General features: G+C 49.6%; 2 protein-coding genes across 2 annotated transcripts in view; one reads left to right on the top strand and one right to left on the bottom strand.

The window, feature by feature from the left end:
- LOC147083913 (scavenger receptor cysteine-rich domain-containing protein DMBT1-like) overlaps positions 1-3,447 on the top strand; it is an 82,191-nt gene extending 78,744 nt beyond the window's left edge. The window contains exon 20 of the mRNA XM_085980052.1: positions 3,332-3,447. Coding sequence (XP_085836178.1) covers positions 3,332-3,447 — 116 coding nt within the window. The remainder of the gene's footprint in view (positions 1-3,331) is intronic.
- Positions 3,448-4,127: 680 nt separating this feature from the next.
- On the bottom strand, positions 4,128-26,086 carry LOC147083912 (poly(ADP-ribose) glycohydrolase-like). Its single transcript, XM_085980060.1, has 5 exons — positions 26,049-26,086; positions 22,554-22,662; positions 20,279-20,384; positions 7,049-7,177; positions 4,128-5,674 (listed from the first exon to the last, which is right to left on the bottom strand). The coding sequence occupies exons 2-5, from the start codon at positions 22,596-22,598 to the stop codon at positions 5,559-5,561; spliced, it is 396 nt and encodes a 131-aa protein (XP_085836186.1). The 5' UTR covers positions 22,599-22,662; positions 26,049-26,086; the 3' UTR covers positions 4,128-5,558.
- Between the last annotated feature and the right edge of the window lie 243 nt (positions 26,087-26,329).

The following is a 26,329-nucleotide window of genomic DNA, read 5'->3' as shown; positions in this document are numbered from 1 at the left end:
GACAGGATGTACTAGAAAGGCTGGGTATGCTTAGAGTAGATAAGTCACCTGGTCCAGATGGCTTGCATCCCAGGTTGCTAAGGGAATTGTGGGAGGAGATAGCAGAAGGGCTTGCCATAATTTTCCAATCTTCTCTAGATGTGGGGGAGGTGCCTGAGGATTGGAAAGTGGCAGATGTGACACCATTGTTCAAGAAAGCATGTGAGGACAATCCTAGTAACTACAGGACAGTCAGTTTAACATCAGTGGTGGGTAAAGTTTTAGCAACAATAATCAAGGAAAAAATTAACAGGCACTTGGAGAGGTTTAAGCTAATTAAGGAGTGCCAACACGGATTTGTAAAAGACAGATCATGTTTGACGAAACTAATTGCATTTTTTAATGAAGTAACAGGGAGGATTGATGAAGGGAATGCAATGGATGTTGTCGACATGGATTTTAGGAAGGCATTTGACAAAGTACCACATGAAAGGCTGGTTAACAAAATTGAGGCTCATGGGAATAGATGGGTCAGTGGCAGCTTGGATAAGGAATTGGCTTAAGGACAGAAAACAGAGAGTTGTGGTAAATGGCTGTTTTTCAGACTGGAGGATGGTAGACAGTGGTGTTCCCCAAGGGTCAGTGCTGGGGCCACTGCTTTTTTGATGTATATAAATGACCTGGATATTGTAATACAGAGTAGAATTTCTAAATTTGCCGATGACACCAAACTTGGAGGTGTGGCAAACAGTGAGGATGATACCAATCGACTGCAACAGGACATAGAAAGGCTAGCAGAATGGGCAGACAAGTGGCAGATGGAATTTAATACAGACAAGTGTGAGGTGATGCATTTTGCCAGAAGGAACAGGAAGAGGCAATATACACTTAATGGCACAGTTTTAAAGAGTGTGCAGGGATAGAGGGACCTGGGAGTTAATGTGCATAGGTCCCTGAAGGTGGCAGGACATATTGAGTGGTTAGCAAAGCATATGGGATCTTGTGCTTCATAAATAGAGGTATTGAGTACAAAAGTAGAGAAGTTATGCTGAACCTTTATAAAGCGCTGGTTAGGCCACAACTGGAGTACTGCGCCCAGTTCTGGTCACCACACTTTAGGAAGGATGTGAAGGCCCTTGAGAGGGTGCAGAGGAGATTTACCAGAATGGTTCCGGGGATGGGGGATCTTAGCTACCAGGACAGGTTGGAGAAGCTGGATTTGTTTTCATTAGAGCAAAGGAGGTTGAGGGGTGATTTGATAGAGGTGTACAAGATTATGACGGGTTTGGATAGGCTAGATGTGGAAAGGCTGTTCCTACAAGTTGATGGTACAAGGACTCGGGGACACGGATTTAAGGTTTTGGGCAAGAGATACAGGGGGGATGTGAGGGAAAACTTTTTTATGCAGCGAGTGGTGATGATCTGGAACTCGCTGCCAATGGAGACACAATGCTTTCAAGGGGGGACTGGATAGGCACTTGAGGGAAATGAACTTGCAGAGTTATGGGGATAGAGCGGGGGTATGGGACTGACTGGCTTGCTCTAGAGAGCCGGCACGGACTCGATGGGCCAAATGGCCTCATTCTGTGCCGTTATGACTCTGAGACTCTTTCATTCAGTCGTTCATTCAGTTATTAATTCATTCTGACATTCAGTCATTCCAACCATCATTCTTTCAATTTGTCAATTCAGTCATTTCATTGAGTTAAAGATTTCCCTGTCGTAGATTGCTAGCTTTTCACTGAACTTTCAATTTTTAATAAAAACAGAAAATGCTGGAAATACTCAGCAGGTAATTTTTAGTCTGCCTTGTCACTTTGTGATATCTTTCAACAAAAGTGCTTATTTCACTGAGTTCCAGCTTTACCTGTTGTGGATTATTGGCCCAAACACTGTGGCCAGCAGCGTCGTTCCCGAGTACCTTGACAGGCCGCCAGTTCACCATTAACTTGCGGTATTTTTCAAAGGCGGTATGGCGGTACACAAGATACGGCCATTATTTTTTTAACTGTATCCAACTCATTTTTAGCCGTTCTTGTCAGTTTTTGTGTTTGTTCAGCAGAATGCTTATCACAACAACAACAACTTGTGCCTTTAATGTAGTGAAACCTCCCAAGGTGCTTCGCAGAAGCAGCAAATAAATCTTGACACTGAGCCACATAAGGATAAATTAGGGCAGGTGACCAAAAGCTTGATCAAAGCGTAGGTTTTAAGGAGCGTCTTAAAAGAGGAAAGAGAGGTAGCGAGGCGGTGAGGTTTAGGCAGGGAATTCCAGAGCTTAGGGCCGAGGCAACAGAAGGCACGGCCACCAATGGTTGAGCGATTATAATCAGGGATGCTCAAGAGGCCAGAATTAGAGGAGCGCAGATATCTCGGGGGGGTTGTAGGGCTGGAGGAGGTTACAGAGATAGAGAGCGGCGAGGCCATGGAGGGATTTGAAAACAAGGATAAGAATTTTGAAATCGAGGCGTTGCTTAACCGGGAGCCAATGTAGGTCAGTGAGCTCAGGGGTGATGGGTGAATGGGACTTGGTGTGAGTTAGGACATGGGCAGCCGAGCTTTGGATGACCTCAAGTTTGCATAGGGTAGAATGTGGGAGGCCAGCCAGGAGTGTGTTGGAAGTCAAGTCTCGAGGTAACAAAGGCATGGATGAGGGTTTCAGCAGCGGATGAGCTGAGGCAATGGCAGTCAGGTGAGTTTGCGATGCTGGAAAGAGGCGGTGTTAGTTGTGGCACGGGTATTCCACTGACTATCTTGCTTACCTCTACAAGACCAGCTCTCAGTCACTTCCTCTGATGGTGAAGAACTCCGTAATTGCCAAGCATTTAACATCTTGTTGGAAATGCAGTGAAGGAAAATCACTTTTAATCCCACTGATTTCATGGTGCGCAATTCTTGTTCATCCCCTCGCACTGCTCCCAACTCCAGTGACAGTCTTGTACCAGTTCGCTCCTCACTGTTGTTTTATCCGGCTCCGAATGCTCTCTTCAGGCAGCCCAGCTTTGAAGGGATACTTTCTAGAATTGTCCCACAGGGAGGCTTTTTAAAGAGTGAAAGTTCCGCACTCCACTTTTACAGAAATCCTAGTGACAGCACTGATGTGGGTTTCTGTCCTTCCCTCCTAACTGTGAATGGTGGCCTGACTCGCTCACTCTCTGAGCTGCCATTCAGGGGCCTGATGACTTCTCTGTCCACTCCACAAACAATTACAAAATGAGTTCCACCCTTACTCGTGAAACACACGCAAGTTCAGCAATAGGATGCGCTGAAAAGTTCATCCCATATGTCAAACTGAAACCGATTTCATGGTTATTCAGACTAAACACCTTCAGCTCTTGCTGCCTCCTGTTAGATCCATGCTGGGAGCCGGGCCTGTCAGTGACGGTGCCTGTTCATGCCAGCCTGGAGCTCTTTCAACATCATCTTCCTGCTCATTGGTACGAGGCTCCCAGAGGATGTACCAGCTAAATGAAAGGTTGCGACCTTCTGCCCCGCACCACCCCCTCCCCGTCCAAAACTGGATGGGAGCGTCACGGACTAGCACCAGGACAGCCTGATAGCTGAAGGTGTGATATTTACTGTTGGTGAGAGTTCATTGAGAACTTTACTAACTAATGCCCCCACCCCACCACATCATGGGGCAAAAGGGACTTCTGCTTTTATAAGCAGAATTATCGCCGATCCTTCATCGTCGCTGGGTCAGAATCCTGGAACTCCCTCCCTAACAGCACTGTGGGAGCACCTTCACCACACGGACTGCAGCGGTTCAAGAAGGCGGGTCACCACCACCTTCTCAAGGGCAACTAGGGATGGGCAATAAATGCCGGCCTTGCCAGCGATGCCCACATCCCATAAACAAATAAAAAAATAAGCTGGGTCTATGTCTCAGCCGCCCTGGTGTGAAAGCAGGCGTGTTGGCCCCTCACCGTACGGGCGCTGATCTGAACAACTGCTGTGCACATTAGACCGGCGGATCTAAGAGAGAGAGTGAGGGGCAGGTGAGAGGCCTCGGCTTGGGTTCATTGCTCTGATTCTATCCTATTGCGGTTGTACAGACATCCCACGGGGTGTAGTGTCAGTCAGTCACTGACAGTGACGGTGAAATGTAATGAGTGCTCCTGTTCCCCATCAAAAGAAATTCTCGTTCCTTTCAACATTATTTTAAGTTTTTAATTTGGATTAGGATGTACAAGATAAGAACAATTTGGGTTGGAGAACCACTTAACACTTATAAAGAAAGAAAGACTTGCATTTATATAACACCTTTCACGACCTCAGGATGTCCCAAAGGCTTTACAGCCAACGAAGGACTTTGGACTGGACTCACTGTTGTAATGTAGAAACGTGGCAGCCAATTTGTGCACAGCAAGCTCCCACAAACAGCGATGAGATAATGACCAGTTAATCTGTTTCAGTGATATTTATTGAGGGATAAGTATTGGCCAGGACACCGGGGAGAACTCTCCTGCTCTACAATATAGTGTTATGGGATCTTTTACATCCACCCGAGAGAGTAGACTGGATCTCGGTTTAACGTCTCATCCGAAAGACGGATGACTCACTATGAAATGAAACGGCCCTTGGGAATCTGTGTAAAAATGCATGAGACAGCTTCAGGCTCTCACTTCGCACCTGGTTGGTATTTGCCCAGCTGTAGCATCGCTTCCTGTGCTCACAATCTCTGTAAAACCAACCCTGACCCTAATGCTGTAAGCACAGGGTTAATCAGACTGGCCCGAAGCCGACTGACGCTGTACTGCTGCTGAGCTCTCTTCATAGTGTGGCAATGTTAACCTTTCACCTTTGCTTGTTAAGTTAATTTAGATGCGGTGACCACTGAACTAAGGCTGATCTCGAAGCAGTGGTCAGTTTAATCACTTCAGTAAACCTAAAGACATCCCAGTGCAGACTGATCCAGATATTTCACAGAACTTTAATCAGTTGATAACAAGTGTGTGAAAAACAAAGGAAACCCTCTGGGGATACATCCTCCTTTTTAATTGGGGTTTCTGTAGAAGCAGAAGATTGGCTGGTATTGAATGGCACCGAATCAAAGACACACTTACAATCAAAGGTTTCACCTGGTAGAATAGCAGAAACTAGCGATAAGATAACAGAGTAAGGAGTCTCATTAACACAACAGAAAAATAACTCTAAGTAAACAAAACTAAAATTATCGATAAGGGGACAAGCTGATTAAAATTCACCTTATATAGGGCCGTAATTTAACTTTTGTACAATCTTAATGCAGAAACATGTGGGTAGTCACATCGAGCGGGGTAAGAAAAAGATATAAAAGGTGTGTGTTTGTACAGATACCACAAGGTCTGATCAACCTGTACACTGAGCTCGAAGCTGTGACACGTTTCAGTCCCCGACTAAAGCAGCCAGCCTCAGTTGTAAATGCTGTCTTTTTTAAGTGTATGTTTAAGGACTATTGCCTGTGCTGTAAGCTTAATAAATCTCTGGCCCCTGATTTTCAATGTTTAAGAACCCTGTTGATTTGAGGAATGAATTATAAATGAGATCCTCTCCTCCATCAATGCACTGAGCGTCTTTCTGTCATTTGCTGCTGGTGATCAGATTCGCACCTTTAAACAGTTCACATTGTTCTGAATGAACTCGTATAGATCTCTGGCTCTGCTTGTTCCAAAATCTGTTCTCGAGTACTTCTCCAAAATGTTGTAAAGTTGCCCTATGAGAAAAGCAGCAGAATGTTTGATGACATTACACTCAAACCAGCTCGCCAAGGTTTTTCACTTAATTTCTCGCCTCCTCTCCTGAAGGTACCGCCGCTTGCTGGGGTACAATCCCACGGGTGTTAGCCGTAGCCTCCCTCCCCCGGATCAGTGTGTTAATCTGTGCTTGGACAGTAAGTAGTGGCAGGCTATTCAGCCGCTTGGGGCTTCACATATGCACCTGATTCTACCTTTACCATGTCTGTCTGTCCACACAAGCGCACACACACACACCCACACCGCACCCCACACTCACACCCACACCAACCCACACACCCACACCGCACCCCACACTCACACCCACACCAACCCACACCCACACCGACGCCCACACACACTCTCACACCCACACTCACACCCACAGCCACACTCACACCCACACTCACACCCACATGAACACACCCATGAACACACCCATGAACACGAACACAAATGCACCCACGAACACGCACACACACGAACACACACACACCCATGAACATGCACGCACACACACACACACACCACACCCCACCCACACACCCACACACACACTTGACACCCACACCCACTCTCAAACCCACACTCACACCCACAGCCACACTCACACTCACACCCACACTCACTCACACCCACACGAACACACCCATGAACACGAACACACACGCACCCACGAACACGCACGCACACATGAACACACACACACCCCAAGAACACGAACACACACGCATGCACACACACCCACATGCACACACGAACCCACGCACACCCACACACCCACGAACACACACCCACCCACGAACACACACCCACCCACGAACACGCACACAACTACATACAAGCAAGATATACTAATCAAGACCAGGAGCTGGGCTGATTTTGGCCCATTCCCCCACACCCGATAAGAATGATGATGTGAATTATAGCAACTCACCAAGGCCCTGCTTTAACTCTGCTAACAAAGCACGAAGCAGGAATGGAACCTGGGATCCTCCTCTAAACCCCAGTCTCACGTTGGGAGGTTAATTTTCAACTGAGCCATTACAGCAGCTCGCCTTCACACAAGTGCTGAAGGTCTCGGTAAACTGGTGGTGTAGGTATTCCTCATCTTTCCCCGAGTGATGCCACTGGATGGCTTTATTGATGGGCCCTCTACTCCTGCTCTTTCATGTTCTCGACAGTTAGAACCGTCACAAAAGCATTGACAACTACACATTGACCTAACGTTTGAGCAGCTGTGGCTCCTGTTCCTGATCACTATCCAATGGCGTCGAGCAGAAAATACCAGAAACCGCTGCTGTCTCTGAGCTCACACCGTACACTATCCATCTTCTAGTTTGGTTGGTACTTACCCACTGTGACATCTTTCCTTTGCAAAAACTGATGCATTTCATATATGCTTCTCATCAAGGCCCTGTCCCCAAAAGTAAAGTACACCACGTCCCTCTGTGCCTGAGCAGCTGCCATTATCTGAAGGAGAGCTGTGGAAAGAAAGCATGATTTCAGAGTCATAATAATTACAGCACAGAAGGAGGCCGTGAGGCACCTCAGGTCTGCACTGGTGCCCGTTCTGCAACTGCAGCCTTCGACTCTAATCCTGCCCTTCCTCTATACCTTTACCGTCTTCCTTTTCAAATACTGAATCCAGTTCCCATTTAAATGATGTGTGGGGCTCTGCCACAGCAGCCACGCGTGGTAAAATGTTCAAGGTTCAAATAACCCTCTGCACGATCAAAAATTCTTCTGATCCTGGTGCTGACGCCCTCTTATTCCCTGTATCTGTGCCAGTGTGAGCAATCTTTGTCTGTGTAACTTGGGCCATTTTATGTTAAAGGCGCTATATAAATGGTTGTTTCTAGAATTGTTCCCATGGATGCAAGCACCTGGCTCTTTGTCTCTGGTGGATTTTTATTTTCCATTCAGGACACAGCAGAAGATTTGCAGCTTCTCTGGTCATTATCACAGTGCTGTTTGTGGGAGCTTGCTGTGCACAAATTGGCTGCTGCGTTTCCCACATTACAACAGTAACTGCACTCCAAAAAGTTCTTCATTGGCTGTGATGCGCTTTGGGATGTCTGGTGGTCGTGAAAGGCGCTATAGAAATGCAAGTCTCTCTTCTCTTCCTGGGCGCTAATGCCACCCACTTCCTTCAGGTGGCAGTGCTGAGACCAGCACCTTCCACTGAATCGATAGCTCCACCAGCAGCAGCGTGCTGGTACTGCAACTGCAGTATTTACCCAACTTGCAAAACTCACGGGGAGAAATTCGGTAGCTTAGCGCCTGGCAGGGCGCTAACGGGGCACTGAGGCAGTAGCACCGCGGTGAGGTGAATCCAGCAGCGCATGCCAAATTCGACCTCCCACCCCCGTAGCACCGCCGCTACGATTAGCGCCGGGGACTTCAGCAGCAGGCAAATCGTAACGTCAGTGAGTGTGCAAAGGTCACTGGGCGCCCAATCTGCCAAATTAAGCATCATCCCCTGCCTTAGCGACTCGCCCAACAGCGGTAATGGGAGGGGGCGTGAAGCAGGCATATGTCGGCTCCAGGGGCGCTATTTAAAGGGATCAGTCGCAGCTGTCAGGTTAGTGCTGTTTCAGTTTGCGATTGTACAAGAGTTTAATTCAGTCATTTAAAAGTTCTTTAGTATCAGGAGTGTTGTGGCCACTAAAAATTAGTTACATTTATTCTGACAAACTTTCAAAGTGCTACACATCGTTACATTAATGGGGGCTGTACTGGCAGTCAACCTCGCCCTCCAGGGTCTACAGCAGAGGGAGAGGAGGAAGCGAGAAAGATTGCAAGATGTGGCCTGAGGGAGGAGGAGGGCCATCAGGGCTCTCAACAGGAGGCCTTACCCTCCGAGGGTATTCCGAGAGCACTTCTCCTTCCTCCAATTAAGCGAGGAGCAGTGCATTAGAAGGCTCTGCTTCAGCAAGGATGTGGCCACCTCCTGCAACCAGACCTCGAGCCTCAGATCAGGTCAACCATGGCTCTCTCTGTGGCAGTCAAGGTCACCGTCGCCCTCAATTTCTTCGTCAGTGGTTCCTTCCAGTCTGCAACAGGAGATATAGCGAACATCTGCCAGTTCGCAGACCATCGCTGCATCCGGGAGGTCACAGAGGTACTCTACAGTAGGAGAAGGGACTACATTTCATTCCCCATCACCAGAGAGAAGCAGGACAAACGTGCATGTGGCTTTGCCAGGATAGCGGGCTTCCCCATGGTGCAGGGCGCCAATGACTGCACCCACATGGCTTTGCCTGAGGTCTCCGTAACTGCAAAGACTACCACTCACTTAATGTGCAGTTGGTGTGTGACCACAGACAGCAAATCCTCAATGTGAATGCCCGCTATCCTGGCAGCACCCACGATGCCTTCATCCTGCGCCAGACCGGTGTGCCAGCACTCTTCCAGCCATCACATCAAGCTCGCGGCTGGCTGGCTGGAGACCAGGGCTATCCGGTCTCCACCTGGCTCATGACTCCCCTCCACAACCCCAACACACCTGCTCAGCACTCATATACTGAGAGCCATGCTGCCACCAGGAACATCATCGAACAGACCATTGGAGTGCTCAAGCAACGGTTCCAGTGCCTTGACCGCTCGGGAGGAGCCCTTCAGTACTCGGCTGAGCTGGTGTCCCATTTCGTTGTGGTCTGCTGCATGCTCCACAACTTGGCCATCATGAGGGCCCAGCTGTTGCCACCAGGGACTGCGAAACAACCTCAGGAAGAGGAAGAGAGGGAGGAGGAGGAGGACGAGGGAAAGGAGGAAGAGAAAGAGGAGGAGGAGGAGGAGCAGGAGCGAGGGAGGAGGCAGCCACTCAATCTTTCTTCTGGAAGGGCGGTCCGTGACAGCCTCATCAGACTGCAGTTCCAATAAATTAAACCCCAGATCCCCATTGCTCACCACATCCCCATCATTCCATCCCTGTCGCAGGTCACATCACAGCACAACGCTGAAATGAGCGACATCACAAAATCATCCAAAGCCAATTAATAATAATCAGTGAACACATATTTGCAACAACACTATTAACTATTCACCCTGGTGCAATCCCTTAGTGCCTCTTGTTACTGTGCCTTTGCCTACCCTAGTGCTCCTACCAAATGTTGGCCCAACGGCTGCAGCACGGTGGGTGGAAGGCTGCTGAGTGTCCGTGCGGGAGACTTCAGATGGCCTTGTGGATCGCACTCGACCAGCTCTGGGCCTGGAAGGCCCGGCTGTAGACTGCACCACCTCAGCATTGGCGGCAGCAGTCTGGGCTGGCTGGATGACAGGCAGCGACAAGGGCAATGGCGGAGTGCCAGTGGTGGAAGCAGGAATGCTGTCATCCTGAGAGAGGACAGTAACTTCCTGCTCCACTGACACACTGCCACTCCCCCGAGGCAGCACCTCAGCATCACTGCCAATCTGCTGGAGCACAGATTGCTGGCCTGCTGTGACACCGTGACACTGAGTGCGGTTTTCAACAGAGTGCTGAGAGTTGGGTGAGTCAGGGAGTCTTAACTGGTTGCTGAAATCAAACTTTTGTTTGTTTCACATTTACTGTGTACTGTTTAAAATCTAAATTTCCCAGCTTTAAGCAGGGTTAAAAAGGGATAAACAAGTCCTACAACTCAGAGCAGCTGAAGGCAGTTAACAAGGGAAACTGGAGTAATCTGGTTAACCTGGTTCTCATGTAGCTGGGCTCAGCAAGTCTTTGTTTCAGGGCCCATAAAAACAGGCTTTGAAGTGCGATTTTGCACTGAGTGCGGTTTTCAACAGAGTGCTGAGAGTTGGGTGAGTCAGGGAGTGTTAACTGTTTGCTGAAATCAAACTTTTGTTTGTTTCACATTTACTGTGTATTGTTTACTGTTTAAAATCTAAATTTCCCAGCTTTAAGCAGGGTTAAAAAGGGATAAACAAGTCCTACAACTCAGAGCCGCTGAAGGCAGTTAACAAGGGAAACTGGAGTAATCTGGTTAACCTGGTTCTCATGTAGCTGGGCTCAGCAAGTCTTTGTTTCAGGGCCTATAAAAACAGGCTTTGAAGTGCGATTTTGCACTGAGTGCGGTTTTCAACAGAGTGCTGAGAGTTGGGTGAGTCAAGGTGAGGCAAGGCCTCAGAGCTTCGGCGGGTGCTTCAGCGGTAGAGCGGGCCTACAAAGGGCTCCAGAGACCAGGTAAGGCTTACTTTACTGGTGGTATTGAATTAATTTAATTTAAATTGATGAAAGGGGTAGGTCATGCCAGGAGGGCCCAGCCCCGTGATATGCTCCTCTTGCTCTATGTGGGAATTCAGGGACGCTGCCAGTGTCCCTGACCAACACGTGTGCCAGAAATGCATCCAGCTGCAGCTACTAATGGGCCGTCTTGGGGCGCTGGAGCTGTGGGCGGATGGGTTGTGGAGCATTCACGGTACTGAGAGGGTCGTGAATTACTCGTACAGTGAGTTGGTCACACCGCAGGGTAGGGCTGCACAGGCAGAAGGGAAATGGGTGACCACCAGGCGGAACAATAGAAGCAGGCAGGTAGTGCAGGGGACCCCTGTGGCCATCCCCCTTTCAACCAGGTATACCGCTTTGGATACTGTTGGGGGGATGATTTATCAGGGGAAGGCAGCAGCAGCCAACTTCCTGGCACTGGGGGTGCTCCTGCTGCCCAGGAAGGGAGGAAAAAGAGTGGGCGAGCAATAGTGGTAGGGGATTCTATAGTAAGGGGAACAGACAGGCGTTTCTGTGGCTGTAGACGTGAATCCAGGATGGTTTCTTGCCTCCCTGGTGCCAGGGTCAAGGATGTCACTGAGCGGCTGCAGGGCATTCTGGAGGGGGAGGGCGAACAGCCAGAGGTCGTGGTCCACATTGGTACCAACGACATAGGTAAAAAGAGGGATGAGGCCCTGCAGCAAGAATTTAAGGAGCTAGGTAGAAGATTAAAGAGCAGGACCTCAAAGGTTGTAATCTCTGGATTACTCCTGGTGCCACGTGCTAGTGAGTATAGGAATAGGAAGATAGAACAGATGAATGCGTGGCTAAAGGAATGGTGCAGGAGGGAGGGCTTTAGTTTCCTGGATCACTGGGTCTGCTTCTGGGAAAGGTGGGACTTGTACAAGTCGGACGGTTTACACCTGAACCAGAGGGGGACCAATATCCTTGCGGGGAGGTTTGCTAGCACTGTTGGGGGGGGTTTAAACTAACTTGGCAGGGGGATGGGATACAGAGTGGAGCTATAGTAGGGGGTGATTTATAGCCAAATACGGAGGAAAAAACAAGTCAGCTGGGAAGGCAGAGCAAATATGTGAAGGCAAAAGGGAATATGGCAAGGCTGGAAGGCATTTATTTTAATGCAAGGAGTCTTGCAAATAAGGTGGATGAACTGAAGTTGTTGTTGAACACATGAACACATTGTTGCTATCACGGAGACATGGTTGAGGGAGATAGAAATGGCCTCTATCTGCACTGTGGGGTTTCTGTGATTCTGTGACTGGCAGCTCAATATTCCGGGGTATAGAATCTTCAGGCGAGACAGAGGGGGGTGTAAAAGGGGAGGGGGTGTTGCAATATTAATTAAGGAGTCAATTACTGCTGTAAGGAGGGATGATATATTAGCGGGTTCCTCTAATGAGGCCATATGGGTAGAACTTAAAAACAAAAAGGGGGCAAGCACTTTGCTGGGAGTGTACTATAGGCCCCCAAACAGTCAGGGGGAGATAGAGGAACAGATATGTAGGCAAATCTCAGAGCAGTGCGAAAATAATAGGGTAATAATAGTGGGGGATTTCAACTTCCCCAATATTAATTGGGATAGTCAGAGTGTGAAAGGCTTAGAGGGTGCAGAATTCTTAAAGTGCATCCAGGAGAGCTTTTTGAGCCAACATGTAGAAAGTCCTACAAGAGAGGGGGCGGTACTGGACCTAATTCTAGGGAATGTAGCCGGGCAAGTGGTGGAAGTGTCAGTAGGAGAGCATTTTGGCGACAGTGACCATAATTCGGTGAGATTTAAGGTGGTCATGGAAAAAGACAAAGACAGCGCGGAAATAAGGGTTCTAAATTGGGGGAAGGCCGATTTTAATATGATAAGGCAGGATCTGGCCAAAGTGGACTGGGAGCAGCTACTTATAGGAAAATCCACAACAAAGCAGTGGGAGACTTTCAGAAGGGAAATAGAGAGAGTACAACGCCAACATGTTCCCGTAAAGGTCAAGGGTGGGACCAACGAGCAAAGGGAACCTTGGATGACAAGGGATATACAAAAATGCATTAGGAAAAAAAGGGGGGCTTTTGGCAGTTACAAAAGACTAAAGATGGAGGAAGCCCTAGAGGAGTATAAAAAGTGCAGGGGCATACTTAAAAAAGAAATTAGGAGAGCGAGGAGGGGCCATGAAATAACACTGGCGAGCAAAATAAAGGAAAATCCTAAGATGTGTTATAAGTATATTAAGGGCAAGAGGATAACCAGGGAAAGGGTAGGGCCCATTAGGGACCAAAGTGGCAATCTGTGTGTAGAGCCAGATGATGTAGGCGGGGTTTTAAATGAATATTTTGCATCTGTGTTCACTATGGAGAAAGGCGATGTAGACATAGAAATCGGGCAAGGGGACTGTGATATACTTGAACATATTAGCATCGAGAGGGAGGAGGTACTAGTGGTTTTAGCAGGCCAAAAAGTGGATAAATCCCTAGGCCCGGACGAGATGTATCCCAGGCTGCTGAGTGAGGCAAAGGAGGAGATTGCAGGGGCTCTGACACAAATTTTCAGAACCTCTCTGGCCACAGGGGATGTACCAGAGGACTGGAGAACAGCTAACGTAGTACCATTATTCAAGAAGGGTAGCAGGGATAAACCAGGGAATTACAGGCCAGTGAGCCTAACATCTGTGGTAGGGAAATTATTGGAAAAAATTCTGAGGGACAAAATTAGTCTCCACTTGGAGAGGCAAGGATTAATCGGGGATAGTCAGCATGGCTTTGTCAAGGGTAAATCATATCTGACCAATCTGATTGAATTTTTCGAGGGGGTGACTAGGTGTGTGGATGAGGGAAATGCTGTGGATGTGGTATACATGGACTTCAGTAAGGCTTTTGACAAAGTCCCACTGGTCAAGAAGGTAAGAGCCCATGGGATCCAGGGTGCCTTGGCACGTTGGATCCTAAAGTGGCTGAGTGGCAGGAGGCAGAGGGTGATGGTCGAAGGTTGCTTTTGTGACTGGAAGCCTGTGTCCAGTGGGGTACCTCAGGGATCGGTGCTGGGTCCCTTGCTGTTTGTGATCTACATAAATGATTTGGATGAGAATGTAAAAGGTATGATCAGTAAGTTCGCAGATGCCACGAAAATTGGTGGGGTGGTAAATTGCGAGGAGGAAAGCCTCAGGCTACAGGACGATATAAACGGGTTGGTCAGATGGGCGGAAAAGTGGCAAATGGAATTTAACCCTGAAAAGTGCGAGGTGATGCATTTTGGACGGACAAATAAGGCAAAGGAATACACAATGAGTGGTAGGACCCTAGGAAGTACAGAGGGTCAGAGGGACCTTGGTGTACATGTACATAGATCCCTGAAGGCAGCGGAACAGGTAGATAAGGTGGTTAAAAAGGCATATCGGATACTTGCCTTCATTAGCCGAGGCATAAAATATAAGAGCAAGGAGGTTATGATGGAGCTGTACAAAACGCTGGTAAGGCCACAGCTGGAGTACTGTGTGCAGTTCTGGTCGCCTCACTATCGGAAGGATGTAATTGCTTTGGAGAGGGTGCAGAGAAGATTCACCAGGATGTTACCTGAGATGGAGCGCCTCAGCTATGAAGAAAGACTAAACAGGCTGGGATTGTTTTCCTTGGAGCAAAGAAGGCTGAGGGGGGACCTGATTGAAGTGTGCAAAATGATGAGGGGCATAGATAGGGTAGATAAAGAGGAACTTTTCCCCTTAGTAGGGGGGTCAATAACAAGGGGGCATAGATTCAAGGTAAGGGGCAGGAGGTTTAGAGGGGATTTGAGGAGGAACTTTTCCACCCAGAGGGTGGTTGGAGTCTGGAACTCACTGCCTGAAAGGGTGGTAGAGGCAGGAACCCTCACAACATTCAAGAAGCATTTGGATGAGCACTTGAAATGCCATTGCATACAAGGCTATGGACCAAATGCTGGAAAATGGGATTAGTTTGGACAGGGCTTGATGAACAGCGCAGACACGATGGGCCGAAGGGCCTCCTTCTGTGCTGTAAAACTCTATGGCCTAGAAATTCACTTTGGGCCCGCCAGCTGGCGTGCGCCCAAAATTTAGCGCTGAGAGCGGAGGCAGTTGCGACCGTCAGATATTCAGTTTCTGCGCCCCAAGTCGGAACCGGGTGCTATTCCAGGGTGTGCCCGCCCCCGCTTGGGGCGCTGAAACTGAATTTCAGCGCTCTAGGTGCCGCTGCGCCACCCGCTGCGGAGCAGCAGGCTGCGGTACTGCAGGCCTCCTCCTTCTCTTAAGGGGGAGGTGCCTGCAACGGGGAGGTCGCCGCTGGATAGTGCCGGCAAATTAGCCCGGCACCACGGAGAAGTGCCGGGTTCGCGGAAAGCAGCCGGCAATGCCACGGGGGGGTGGTGGTGGAGGAGGCCGGGGAAGGAGGTGCGGGCAGGCGGCCGCCGAAAAAGCAGCCGGCCGCACCTCCACCTTAAAGCGCACCATTAAGGCTACAGTACGGCCCCGTTTTCTGATCGCTGTTTGCGGCCACTGTGGAAGAGGTGGCCGCAACTAAATATGGGGGTCGGGCCGGTGGCGGGGCGGTAGCGGGGCACTGCGCGCACCGATGACATCATCGGTGCCGGCGCAGCGCTAACAGCTACCGCCGCCATTACCGCAGCGCTGAATATCAGCGCAAACTCCTCTATTGGCGCAGAGGCCCTCTTTGGGCGGTAACTGGCTGCAAAGCTGGCAGCACCTTACTGAATTTCTAGGCCTATGACTCTAAACTCTATGACCGTGAAAACTCCGGTGGACGGTGGTCGACCCAGCCACGATGGCAGCAGCCAGAGCTTATGTGGCAGCAAGCTGAGACTGCGTGAAAGCAGTCTGAGAATCGATGGCACCAAGCATAGTCTGCATTACAGCACTAAGACGTTGCATGGCTTCAGTCTTTGCTGCAATGGAAGCTGCGACATTGCCCATCACACGCAGCAACAGGTCTGGGTCTCCACTGTTTCTCAGGGAGTTCACCGTCCTTTCCAGACTGGAAATGACAGGCTCCATGGTGTGCACAGAGCTCTGTGCAATGTTGGAGGCGGACTCCACCACGCTCCTTACCATTGCCGAGAGGCTCTCGGGCACCCTTGCCATTGCACCTATCATCTCCGTGTGCATGCCCATCACCCTTCTTCTAAAGAACTCCCCATCAACGTCCTCAACTGAGTCCTGTGCAGCAGAACTCGCCCTCCGGGGAGCTGACGCTCGCGCTACCCTTTCCCCCTGGCCTTGCTGCAGCCCACTTGTCCCCGGTGCATGACCCTGTGCAGATCCCGCTACTATACTAGCCTCTAAAGAACGCGTAGTGCCAGTATCTGAGCTGGTGCCTGTGGGTGAGACATGCAGTGACACAGTGTGTTCTTCGTCCTCCTCTTCTTCTGCCTCACTCTCTGTGGTACCCTCAGGGACAGGATGCTCAGCTGCTTGCTCATTATCTGAAAGCATAAAGGCACAAGAGTCGGGTTAACATAGAAACATAGAAGACAGGAGCAGGAATAGGCCATTCGTCCCTCGAGCCTGCTCCGCCCTCAATGCAATCATGGCTGATCATCCAAATTCAGTACCCTGTTCCTGCCTTCTCTCCATATCCCTTGATCCCTTTAGCCTTAAGAAATATATCTAAATCCTTCTTGAATATATTTAATGAAATGGCATCTGCTGCCTTCTGTGGTAGAGAATTCCACAGGTTCACCACTCTCTGGGTGAAGAAATTCCTCCTCATCTCAGTCCTAAATGGCTTACCCCTTATCCTTCGACTGTGACCCCCGGTTCTGGACTCCCCGGCCATCGGGAACATCCTTCCTGCATCCAGTCTATCTAGTCCTGTTAGTATTTTATAAGTTTCAATGAGATCCCCTCTCATTCTTCTAAACTCCAGCGAGTATAAGCCCAATCGACCGAATCTCTCCTCATACGTCATTCCTGCCATCCCAGGTATCAGCCTGGTAAATCTTTGCTGAACTCCCTCCATGGCAAGAACATCCTTCCTCAGATAAGGTGACCAAAACTGCACACAATACTCAAGGTGCGGTCTCACCAAGGCCCTGTACAACAGTAGCAAGACATCCTTGTTCCTGTACTCAAACCCTCTCGCTACAAAGGCCAACATACCATTTGCCTTCTTAACCGCCTGCTGCACCTGCATGCTTACCTTCAGCGACTGGTGCACAAGGACACCCAGGTCTCGTTGCACTTTCCCTTCTCCCAATCTATTGCCATTCAAATAATAATCTGCCTTCCTGTTTTTGACACCAAAGTGGATAAGCTCGCATTTATCCACATTATATTGCATCTGCCATGTGTCTGCCCAATCACCCAACCTGTCCAAATCATACTGGAGTTTCTCGGCATCCTCCTTACAGCACACACTCCCACCCAGCTTTGTGTCGTCTGCAAACTTGGAGATATTACATCCAATTCCCTCGCCTAGATTATTAGTATATTGTGAATAGCTGGGGTCCCACGTCCGATCCCTGTGGTGCCCCACTAGTCACTGCCTGCCACTTGGAAAAAGACCCGATTATTCCAACTCTTTGCTTTCTGTCTGCCAACCAGTTCTCGATCCAAGTCAATACCTTGCCCCCAATCCTATGTGCCTTAACTTTACACGCTAATCTCTTATGCGGGACCTTATCGAAAGCCTTCTGAAAGTGCAAATACACCACATCCACTGGTTCTCCCTTATCAATTTTACCATTTACATCCTCAAAAAATTCCAGTAGATTAGTCAAGCACGGTTTACCTTTTGTAAATCCATGTTGACTTTGTCCGATCCTGTCACTGTTTTCCAAGTGCTCTGCTATTACATTGTTACAATGGACTCTAGCATTTTCCCCACTACCAATGTCAGGCTTACCAATCTATAATTCCCCTTTTTCTCTCTACCACCTTTTTTGAATAGTGGGGTAACATTAGCTACCCTCCAATCCATGGGTACTGTTCCAGAGTCTACAGAATTTTGGAAGATGACCAGCAATGCATCTACTATTTCTAGGGCCACTTCCTTAAGTACCTAGGATGTAGATTATCAGGCCCTGGGGATTTATCGGCCTTCAATCCTGTCAATTTCCCTAACACCATTTCCCTACAAATATTGATTTCTTTCAGTTCCTCCCTCTCATTAGAACCTATGTTCCCCGACATCTCTGGGAGGTTATTTGTGTCCTCCTTTGTGAAGACAGAACCAAAGTATGTATTTAATTGTTCTTCCATTTCTTTGTTCCCCATTATAAATTCCCCTGATTCTGACTGCAAGGGACCTACGCTTGACTTCACCAATCTTTTTCGCTTCACATATCTATAAAAGCTTTTTCAGTCAGTTTTTATGTTCCCTGAAAGCTTACTCTCATACTCTATTTTCCCCCTCTTAATTAATCCCTTTTTCCTCCTTTGCTGAATCCTAAACTGCTTCCAATCCTCAGGTTTACTGCTTTTTCTGGCCAATTTATATGTCCTCTCCTTGGATCTTATGCTATCCCTAATTTCCCTTGTTAGCCACGTTTGAGTCAGCTTTTTTTTTAATGCCAAACTGGGATGAACAGATTCTGTAGTTCATTCATGCGATCTTTGAATGTTTGCCATTGCCTATCCACCGTCAACCCTTTGAGTGACATTCCCCAATCAATCGTACCCAACTCTCGCCTCATACCATCATAGTTTCCTTTATTTAAATTCAGGACCCTAGTCTCTGAGTCAACGACTTCACTCTCCATCTTAGTTAAGAATTCTATCATATTATGATCGCTCCGACCCAAGGGGCCTCGCCCAACAATATTGCTAGTTTATCCTTTCTCATTACATAATACCCAATATAAGATGGCCTGATATCTAGTTGGTTCCTCGACATATTGGTCCAGGAAACCATCCCGTATACACTCCAGGAATTCTTCCTCCACTGTATTGTTACAAATTTGGTTAGCCCAATCTATATGTAGATTAAAGTCACCCATGATAACTGCTGTGCCCTTATTGCATGCATCTCTAATTTCCCTTTTAATGCCATCCCCAACCACCACATTACTGTTTGGTGGTTTATATACCACTCCCACTAACGTTTTCTGCCCCATGGTATTTCTCAGTTCTACCCATACAGATTCCACATCTTCAGAGCCAATATCATTCCTACAATTGTGTTAATCCCTTTTTTACCAGCAATGCTACCCCACCTCCTTTTCCTTTTTGCCTATCTTTCCTTAAGGTGAGGGGAGGGGGCAGGAAGGGAGAAAGGCATGCATACAGCATGATTAGCTGGAAAGTGGGAAAGGCTTGTGTGGTGAGGGGGAAGTGGGATGTGAGGAGGAGGAGTAGGGATGAACATACCATTGTTGTCCCTAAGAGGGTCAACATTGCTGGTGGCCACAACGCCCACCACCTGGCACCCAATAATCTGCAGCACTCTCCTCCAGCTCAGACAGTGGTCGGGTGTCAGGTTTTCCCCCGCCTGTGCGCTCCTGCTCCCTCCTGTTGTGAGTGACCTTGGCCTGCAAGAGAAAGGAAAGTGTGTGAGTGAGTGTGGAGCAAGGTGTTTGGGAGATGTGCCTGCCACAGTTGAATAGCTGCCATTGTTTGCCAGGTGTGAGATGTGGGTGTGAGTGTTGGTAGGTAGAGATTGTTGGAGGATGAGTGCTGGGGGAGTGGTGCTTTGGGCAGTGTATGAAGATTGTGGCTCAGATGGTGGTATGCAGCATTTGTTGAAGCGTTGACTCACCCTGACCACACGAGTGAGGTTGTTAAATTTCTTCCTGCTCTGTGTGTGTGCCCTGGGGACCACAGTGCTGCCCGAGACCTGCTGGGTGACCTCCCTCCACATGGTGTGGAAGACTTGCGGTGAGGGCCTCCTGCCACTTGCTGGGTACAGCACGGCCCTCTGTCTCTCCACAGCGAAGACCAACTCCTCCAATGCTTGGTTGCAGAATCTGCGGGCTCTCTCCCTGGGCCGTTGATCTGCCATGAATACAGCTGCTTGAATCATCCGGCTCCTTGCGCTTGGCCTGCTCCTGCTTGCTGACACAGGTTAACAGGCAGCAAAGCTGAGAATGAGGTTCTGCAGCATCAATGAACCTCCCCTCTAAGAACTGGAAAGAGCCTGTGGCAATGATGACCTTCGATTAGACTGCACCTGACATTGGTTAGTGTTTTGAGTGTAACGCCACTGAGCTAAGCCGTTAGCACTTGATTTAGCGCTGCCATCCATTCTCTGAGCGACTACACTGAATTTTGTGTGCAGCGAGATTCATTCGCGCCTGGCGCTAAATCTCAAACTTTTCCAAAGTTAGCGCCCACTCCTGGGCTATAATGAATTTCTCACCCACAGTGGCCTCAGATGGTTGTACTCCACTTGAGGTGGTCTTTTACTAACGGCAGTTTAACAATCAACCAACCTTTAAGCTGTACATCCCCTTTGCATGCTTCACAGCCCCAGTTGCCGGTGGCGATGGCGGAATGCTGATTGGCTGGTATCACACAGTGTGAGAATCCACAGAAAGCCTTCAGAGGAGACACAGCATTAAAGGCACCAGACTCAAAGCCGTTAAATCTGACCAACAAACAAAATGCAGTCAGAGATGCCTTTTATTTCCAGCCTTCGCCTCTCTTCTCCTGAAGGTGCTGACACTGGCTTGGTCCAGTCTCGCCCCCCCCACCGTCCTGCCCATCCCGTCCCACCCCCACCCCATCCCGTCCCAACCCGTCCCGTTCCCCCACCGTCCCTCCGCCAACCATCCCTCCCCCACCATCCCCTCCCCCAGCATCATCTCCCCCACCATCCCCTCCCCCACCGTCCCTCCCCCACCGTCCCCTCCCCACCATCCCCTCCCCCAACATCCCCTCCCCCACCGTCCCCTCCGCCCACCGTCCCTCCCCCGCCGTCCCCTCCCCCCACCATCCCCTCCCCCCACCGTCCCCTCCCCCACCCACCGTCCCCTCCCCCACCGTCCCCTCCCCCACCGTCCCTCCCCCACCGTCACCTCCCCCACCGTCACCTCCCCCACCGTCACCTCCCCACCGTCCCCTCCCCCAACGTCACCTCCCCCACCGTCCCCTCCCCCACCGTCCCTCCCCCACTGTCATCTCCCCCACCGTCCCTCTCCCACCGTCCCCTCCCCCACCGTCCCCTCGGACCACCGTCCCTCCCCCACCGTCCCCTCCCCCACCGTCCCTCCCCCACCATCCCCACCGTCCCTCCCCCACCGTCCCCTCCCCCACCATCCCCTCCCCCATCGTCCCCTCCCCAACGTCCCCCTCCCCCACCGTCCCCTCGCCCACCATCCCCTCCCCCACCATCCCCTCCCCACCGTCCCTTCCCCCACCGTCCCCTCCCCCACCGTCCCCTCCCCCATCGTCCCCTCCCCCACCGTCCCCTCCCCCACCATCCCCCTCCGCCACCTTCCCCCTCCGCCACCTTCCCCCTCCGCCACCTTCCCCCTCCGCCACCTTCCCCCTCCGCCACCGTCCCCTCCCCCACCGTCCCCTCCCCCACCGTCCCCTCCCCCACCGTCCCCTCCCCCACCATCCCCTCCCCCACTGTCCCATCCCCCACTGTCCCCTCCCCCCACCGCAGCAGCCCCAACACTGGGCTGGCAAGGCCCAGCTAACTCCACACTGACCAGTGATCTAAGCAAGGATCGCTGTGGTTCAGTACCAGATGGGACAAGATCCTTTAGCAGTGAGTGGAACAGCAGTGACTGTGACAGCCCCAAGCCACACCAGCAGGTCGAGAGGAGAGGGGCAGAAACCCAAATCATTTCCACAATCTTATCTGTGACCAGTGACTAAAATGTATAATTCTACTTTTGCTGCTGATACCTTTAAGTATTTTAAATAATAAGTTATTCTCTCCCTTTTCCCAAATGGACGTCGTTGGCTATGAATGGGTGAACCTTCTCCCTGGCCTCTGCTGTGAAACTGGCTGTTGGGAGGCGAGAGCAGAAAGTTGAAGCAAAGTAGACCGCTTTGCTCACGCCAGTGGGGTGACTCTAGCCAAGCCCGGAGAGCAGCTCCAAGGGCCCACACCCTCCAGAATGAGGTGACCACTAATGGTGACCACTAATGAGAAACCCCCTTGACTCGTCCCAACAAAAATGTGTAAATTTAGATCATTTGTAAATTGGCATCAATGAAGCGATGTCCAGGGGTTCCCGCTAGTGGACACCAGGTGGCTGCACCCATGGTCAGCTCGGTGTGTGACCGAGATCAGGACCGAGCAGGCAGGCTCAGGCAAGGGTCCACTTTTCACATCGAGCTCGACAATCAGACAGCTGGTTAGATGCAGACTGGAGTTCAGGCCGGCTGCAAGATACAGTTTGTAAGTCTGCAGGGGCCGCTGATTGCGGTTTTAGATCTTCAAAAAATTGTACCTGTTTCAATCAACCTCGGACTTCAATGAATCCTGAAACTTAAAAACGCACGAGCTGAAGTAATGTAGTGCGCAGTAATCCTTGCCTGGCTGTCACCCTGAAGCCCTGTGATTAAGATCAGGAGCTAACCTGTGGGCCACTCTCACTATACGCTGGTACTGTGTGTGGGTTCCCAACAGGACCTGCTCGCCTTTAAGTTGGTTACTACACACTTTGCATCCGTTTCAAGCTGTGTGACCACGGATGTCGAAGGCGGCCAGTTTCCTTTGCTGGGTTGTGTTCTTCCTGTCTCAGGACTTACCTTTCTCAGCTCCCTCTCCAAAAACCGAGGTTGGTACTGGTCCATGGGGTTGCGAAAGTTAATAGCATCAATGGCCACTATCTCTGTACTTCGCCTCAGCCAGGAATCCCTGGAAAAATGGAAATGGGATGAATATTTCTGTTTGCAAAGACCCCGAATATTCACTCCCCCCTCCCCAAGGTATTAATGTGGCACGGTTGGTGATTTATTTAGATAGTGAAAATAAACTTAATTCCCAGAGCAACTGAAATATTGGCAATCCGCCAGAACAAATGAAACTACGGACAGCAAATGCCCCTTCAGACACTTTCTTTTCACAGACAATGTACAATCTGCCCTTTCACAGACGGTTTGTCTCTTCCCACTCTCCTGAAGGTGGTGCCTCCCTCACTGGAGCAGTGACCAACATCAGCGGCATTTTCTAACAAGGTAAAACCCTGAAATTTCTCACTGATGCCGAGTGTATTGCCAGGATATTAGTCTAACGCAATTTTCTACCTTATTCAGTTCTGTCCTACAGGGGGTTTATATATAGAATAACGGATACCCGGGAGTGAGTTACAGGCTGGAATCTAATCAAGGGGTTCGGGGGTTTATATACAGAATAACGGATACCCGGGAGTGAGTTACAGGCTGGAATCTAATCAAGGGGTTTGGGGGTTTATATATAGAATAATGGATACCCGGGAGTGAGTTACAGGCTGGAATCTAATCGAGGGGTTCGGGGGTTTATATGTAGAATAACAGATACCCGGGAGTGAGTTACAGGCTGGAATCTAATCAAGGGGTTCGGGGGTTTATATATAGAATAACAGATACCCAGGAGTGAGTTACAGGCTGGAATCTAATCGAGGGGCTCGGGGGTTTATATGTAGAATAACAGATACCTGGGAGTGAGTTACAGGCTGGAATCTAATTGAGGGGTTCGGGGGTTTATATATAGAATAACAGATACCCGGGAGTGAGTTACAGGCTGGATTCTAATTGAGGGGTTCGTGGGTTTATATATACAATAACGGATACCCGGTAGTGAGTTACTGGAGACATCAGCTCGCGTTTCTCTGACTTTAGTCTCTAACCTTCTGTAACAGAACTTCCTCAGGGCAGTGTCTGAGGCCCAACCATCTTCAGCTGTTTCATCAATGACCTTCCCTCCATCATAAGGTCAGAAATGGGGATGTTTGCTGATGACTGCACAGTGTTCAGTTCCATTCGCAACTCCTCAGATAATGAACCAGTCCATGCCCCCATGTAGCACGATCTGGACAACATTCAGGCTTGGGCTGATAAGTGGCAGGTAACATTCGTGCCACACAAGTGCCAGGCAATGACCATCTCCAACAAGCGAGAGTCTAACCACCGCCCCTCGGCATTCAATGGCATTACCATCGCCGAATCCCCCAGCATCAACATCCTGGGGGTCACCATTGACCAGAAACTTAACTGGACCAGACACATAAATACTGTGGCAGCAAGAGCAGGTCAGAGGCTGGGTATTCTGCAGCGAATGTCTCACCTCCTGACTCCCCAAAGCCTTTCCACCATCTACAAGGCACAAGTAAGGAGTGTGATGGAATACTCTCCACTTGCAGCTCCAATAACACTCAAGAAGCTCGACACCATCCAGGTCAAAGCAGCCCGCTTGATTGACACTCCATCCACCACGTTAAACTTTCACTCCCTCCACCACAGGCGTACCGTGGCTGCAGTGTGTACCATCTCCAAGATGCACTGCAGCAACTCGCCAAGGCTTCTTCGGCAGCACCTCCCAAACCCGTGACCTCTGCCACCTAGAAGGACAAGGGCAGCAGGCGCATGGGAACACCACCATCTCCAAGTTCCCCTCCAAGTCACACATCATCCTGACTTGGAAGTATATCGGCCGTTCCTTCATCGTTGCTGGGTCAAAATCCTGGAACTCCCTCACTAACAGCACTGTGGGAGTACCATCACCACACGGACTGCAGCGGTTCAAGAAGGCGGCTCACCACCACCTTCTCAAGGGCAACTAGAGATGGGCAATAAATGCTGTCCTTGCCAGCGACGCCCACATCCCATGAACGAATTAAAAAGAATTCTACCCCTCTCGATATAAAGGCTAACATTCCATTTGCCTTTTGATTATTTTTTGTACCTGACTACATTTTAGTGATCTGTGTACACGGAGCCCTAAATCTCTTGGGCCCTCCACTGTTCCCAGCTTTTCACCATTTAGAGAATACTCAGATCCATCCTTTCTTGGCCCAAAATGGATGACCTGGGTTGAAATCCATCTGCCAGGGTTTTGCCCACTCACTGAATCTCTCAATGGCTCTTTGTAATTTTATGCTCCTGTCTACACGACTTACTATACCACCAATCTGTGTCATCGGCAAACTTGGATGTACGGCTCTCTAATGTGTTAATAAATATAGTGAATAGTTGAGGCCCCAGCACAGATCCTTGTGGGACACCACTAGTCACTTCCTTCCAACTCGAGTACACGCCCATTATCCCTGCTCCCTGTCTTCCACCGCAGAACCAATCTCCTCACTAGGTCAGTAATTTGCCTTCAATTCCATGAGCTTTAATTTAGGTCTTGTGTCTTCTGCAATTATCTTGCATTCTTCACATAATTCAAACCTGCCTGACCTTGTCTCTCAATCAGCACTTCTCCCAATGCAAATAGCTCAAGTTTGGAGAGTCTTTTGATAACTTGCCCCCAAAATATTTTTTTTTTTAAGTTCTATAAAGTGGGCGCTCAGAGACCCACTTCCTTCACTCTTCCCCACTCACTTTCTTTCTCTTCTACAACCCAAATCAAAGCCGGAGATACATAATCCCATTCCAAAAGAAGAGGGTATCCAGATCTGCACTTTTTGTTCAGCTGGAGTCCCAACACCTTCAGGGGCCCAGGCGGTCAGGCGGAATCGCTCTGACGCAACACCTCATATCATCTCAGAAATGTCCCAGAGCACTTCACACTCAATGAAATACATTGAAGTCACTGTTATATGGGCAAACACAGCAGCTAATCCGTACAAAGCAAGATCACACAAACAGCAATCAGGTGAATAACCAGTTAATCCATTTTTGGGGGTGTTAGTTGAGGGAGGTGTGTTGGCCAGGATACTGGGAGAACTTCCCGCTGTTCTACAATGATGACACGGGATCTTTAACATCCACTTCAAAAGGCAGGTGGCACCTCGGGCAGCCTAGACTATGTGCCCTCGTCCTGCATCGAGGCCTGAGCCCACAGCCTTTGGAGTCCGAGACGAGAGTGCTTCCAAGTGAGCCGAGCTGGAACACGGGTGGTTTTTGTTCAAGGTCACCATCAACAGCGGGAGTACTAAAGGCGCTCAGATGGCCAATTCTGATAATCACTATTTCAGGCAAATTGTTGCTCTAAGCATCGACAGGACAGAGGGCTCCAGATCTCCACTTTGAGCAGCCATGGTTACGATAGCCCCCAACACCCAAGCACCATATTCTCTACCTGAATGGGATGTCGCTCACCTTGGCGTCTCATCATTGTAAAATCTGGCCCATCTGTACGAGTCACTGTATCAATTAGATTCACTGTAACGCTGAGCTCCTGGAAATCAGATGATTGGGATCAGTGGAATCTCTCAGCATTCGATCACTCTCATTGTCTGCTCTCTTCCTCCGCGCACTGGTTCTGTTTCTCCCCTCTTTGTGTTCCGAGTCTCAGATTGTCACCCGGCCTGCACCAGGGGATGAGACTGGAAATCTGCCCCTCCATGCTCGCTGACGGATGGGAGACTCCCGGGGATTAA

This window comes from Somniosus microcephalus, unplaced genomic scaffold (genome assembly GCF_052327205.1).
Source record: "Somniosus microcephalus isolate GS21.2 unplaced genomic scaffold, FLI_Smic_1.0 scaffold19, whole genome shotgun sequence".
In the NCBI taxonomy this organism is placed as follows: domain Eukaryota; kingdom Metazoa; phylum Chordata; class Chondrichthyes; order Squaliformes; family Somniosidae; genus Somniosus; species Somniosus microcephalus.
This window is presented reverse-complemented; position numbering and strand designations above follow the sequence as displayed.

Bases quoted from the DNA above. Each gene is read 5' to 3' on its own strand.
- LOC147083912 (XM_085980060.1), bottom strand. From the start codon at position 22,598: ATGGACCAGTACCAACCTCGGTTTTTGGAGAGGGAGCTGAGAAAG. The intron at 20,385-22,553 runs GTAAGTCCTGAG...TCTCCTCTGAAG, and splicing joins TGGAGAGGGAGCTGAGAAAG to GCTTTCTGTGGATTCTCACA. The intron at 5,675-7,048 runs GTAAGTACCAAC...CTTTTCTCATAG, and splicing joins AAGGAAAGATGTCACAGTGG to GGCAACTTTACAACATTTTG.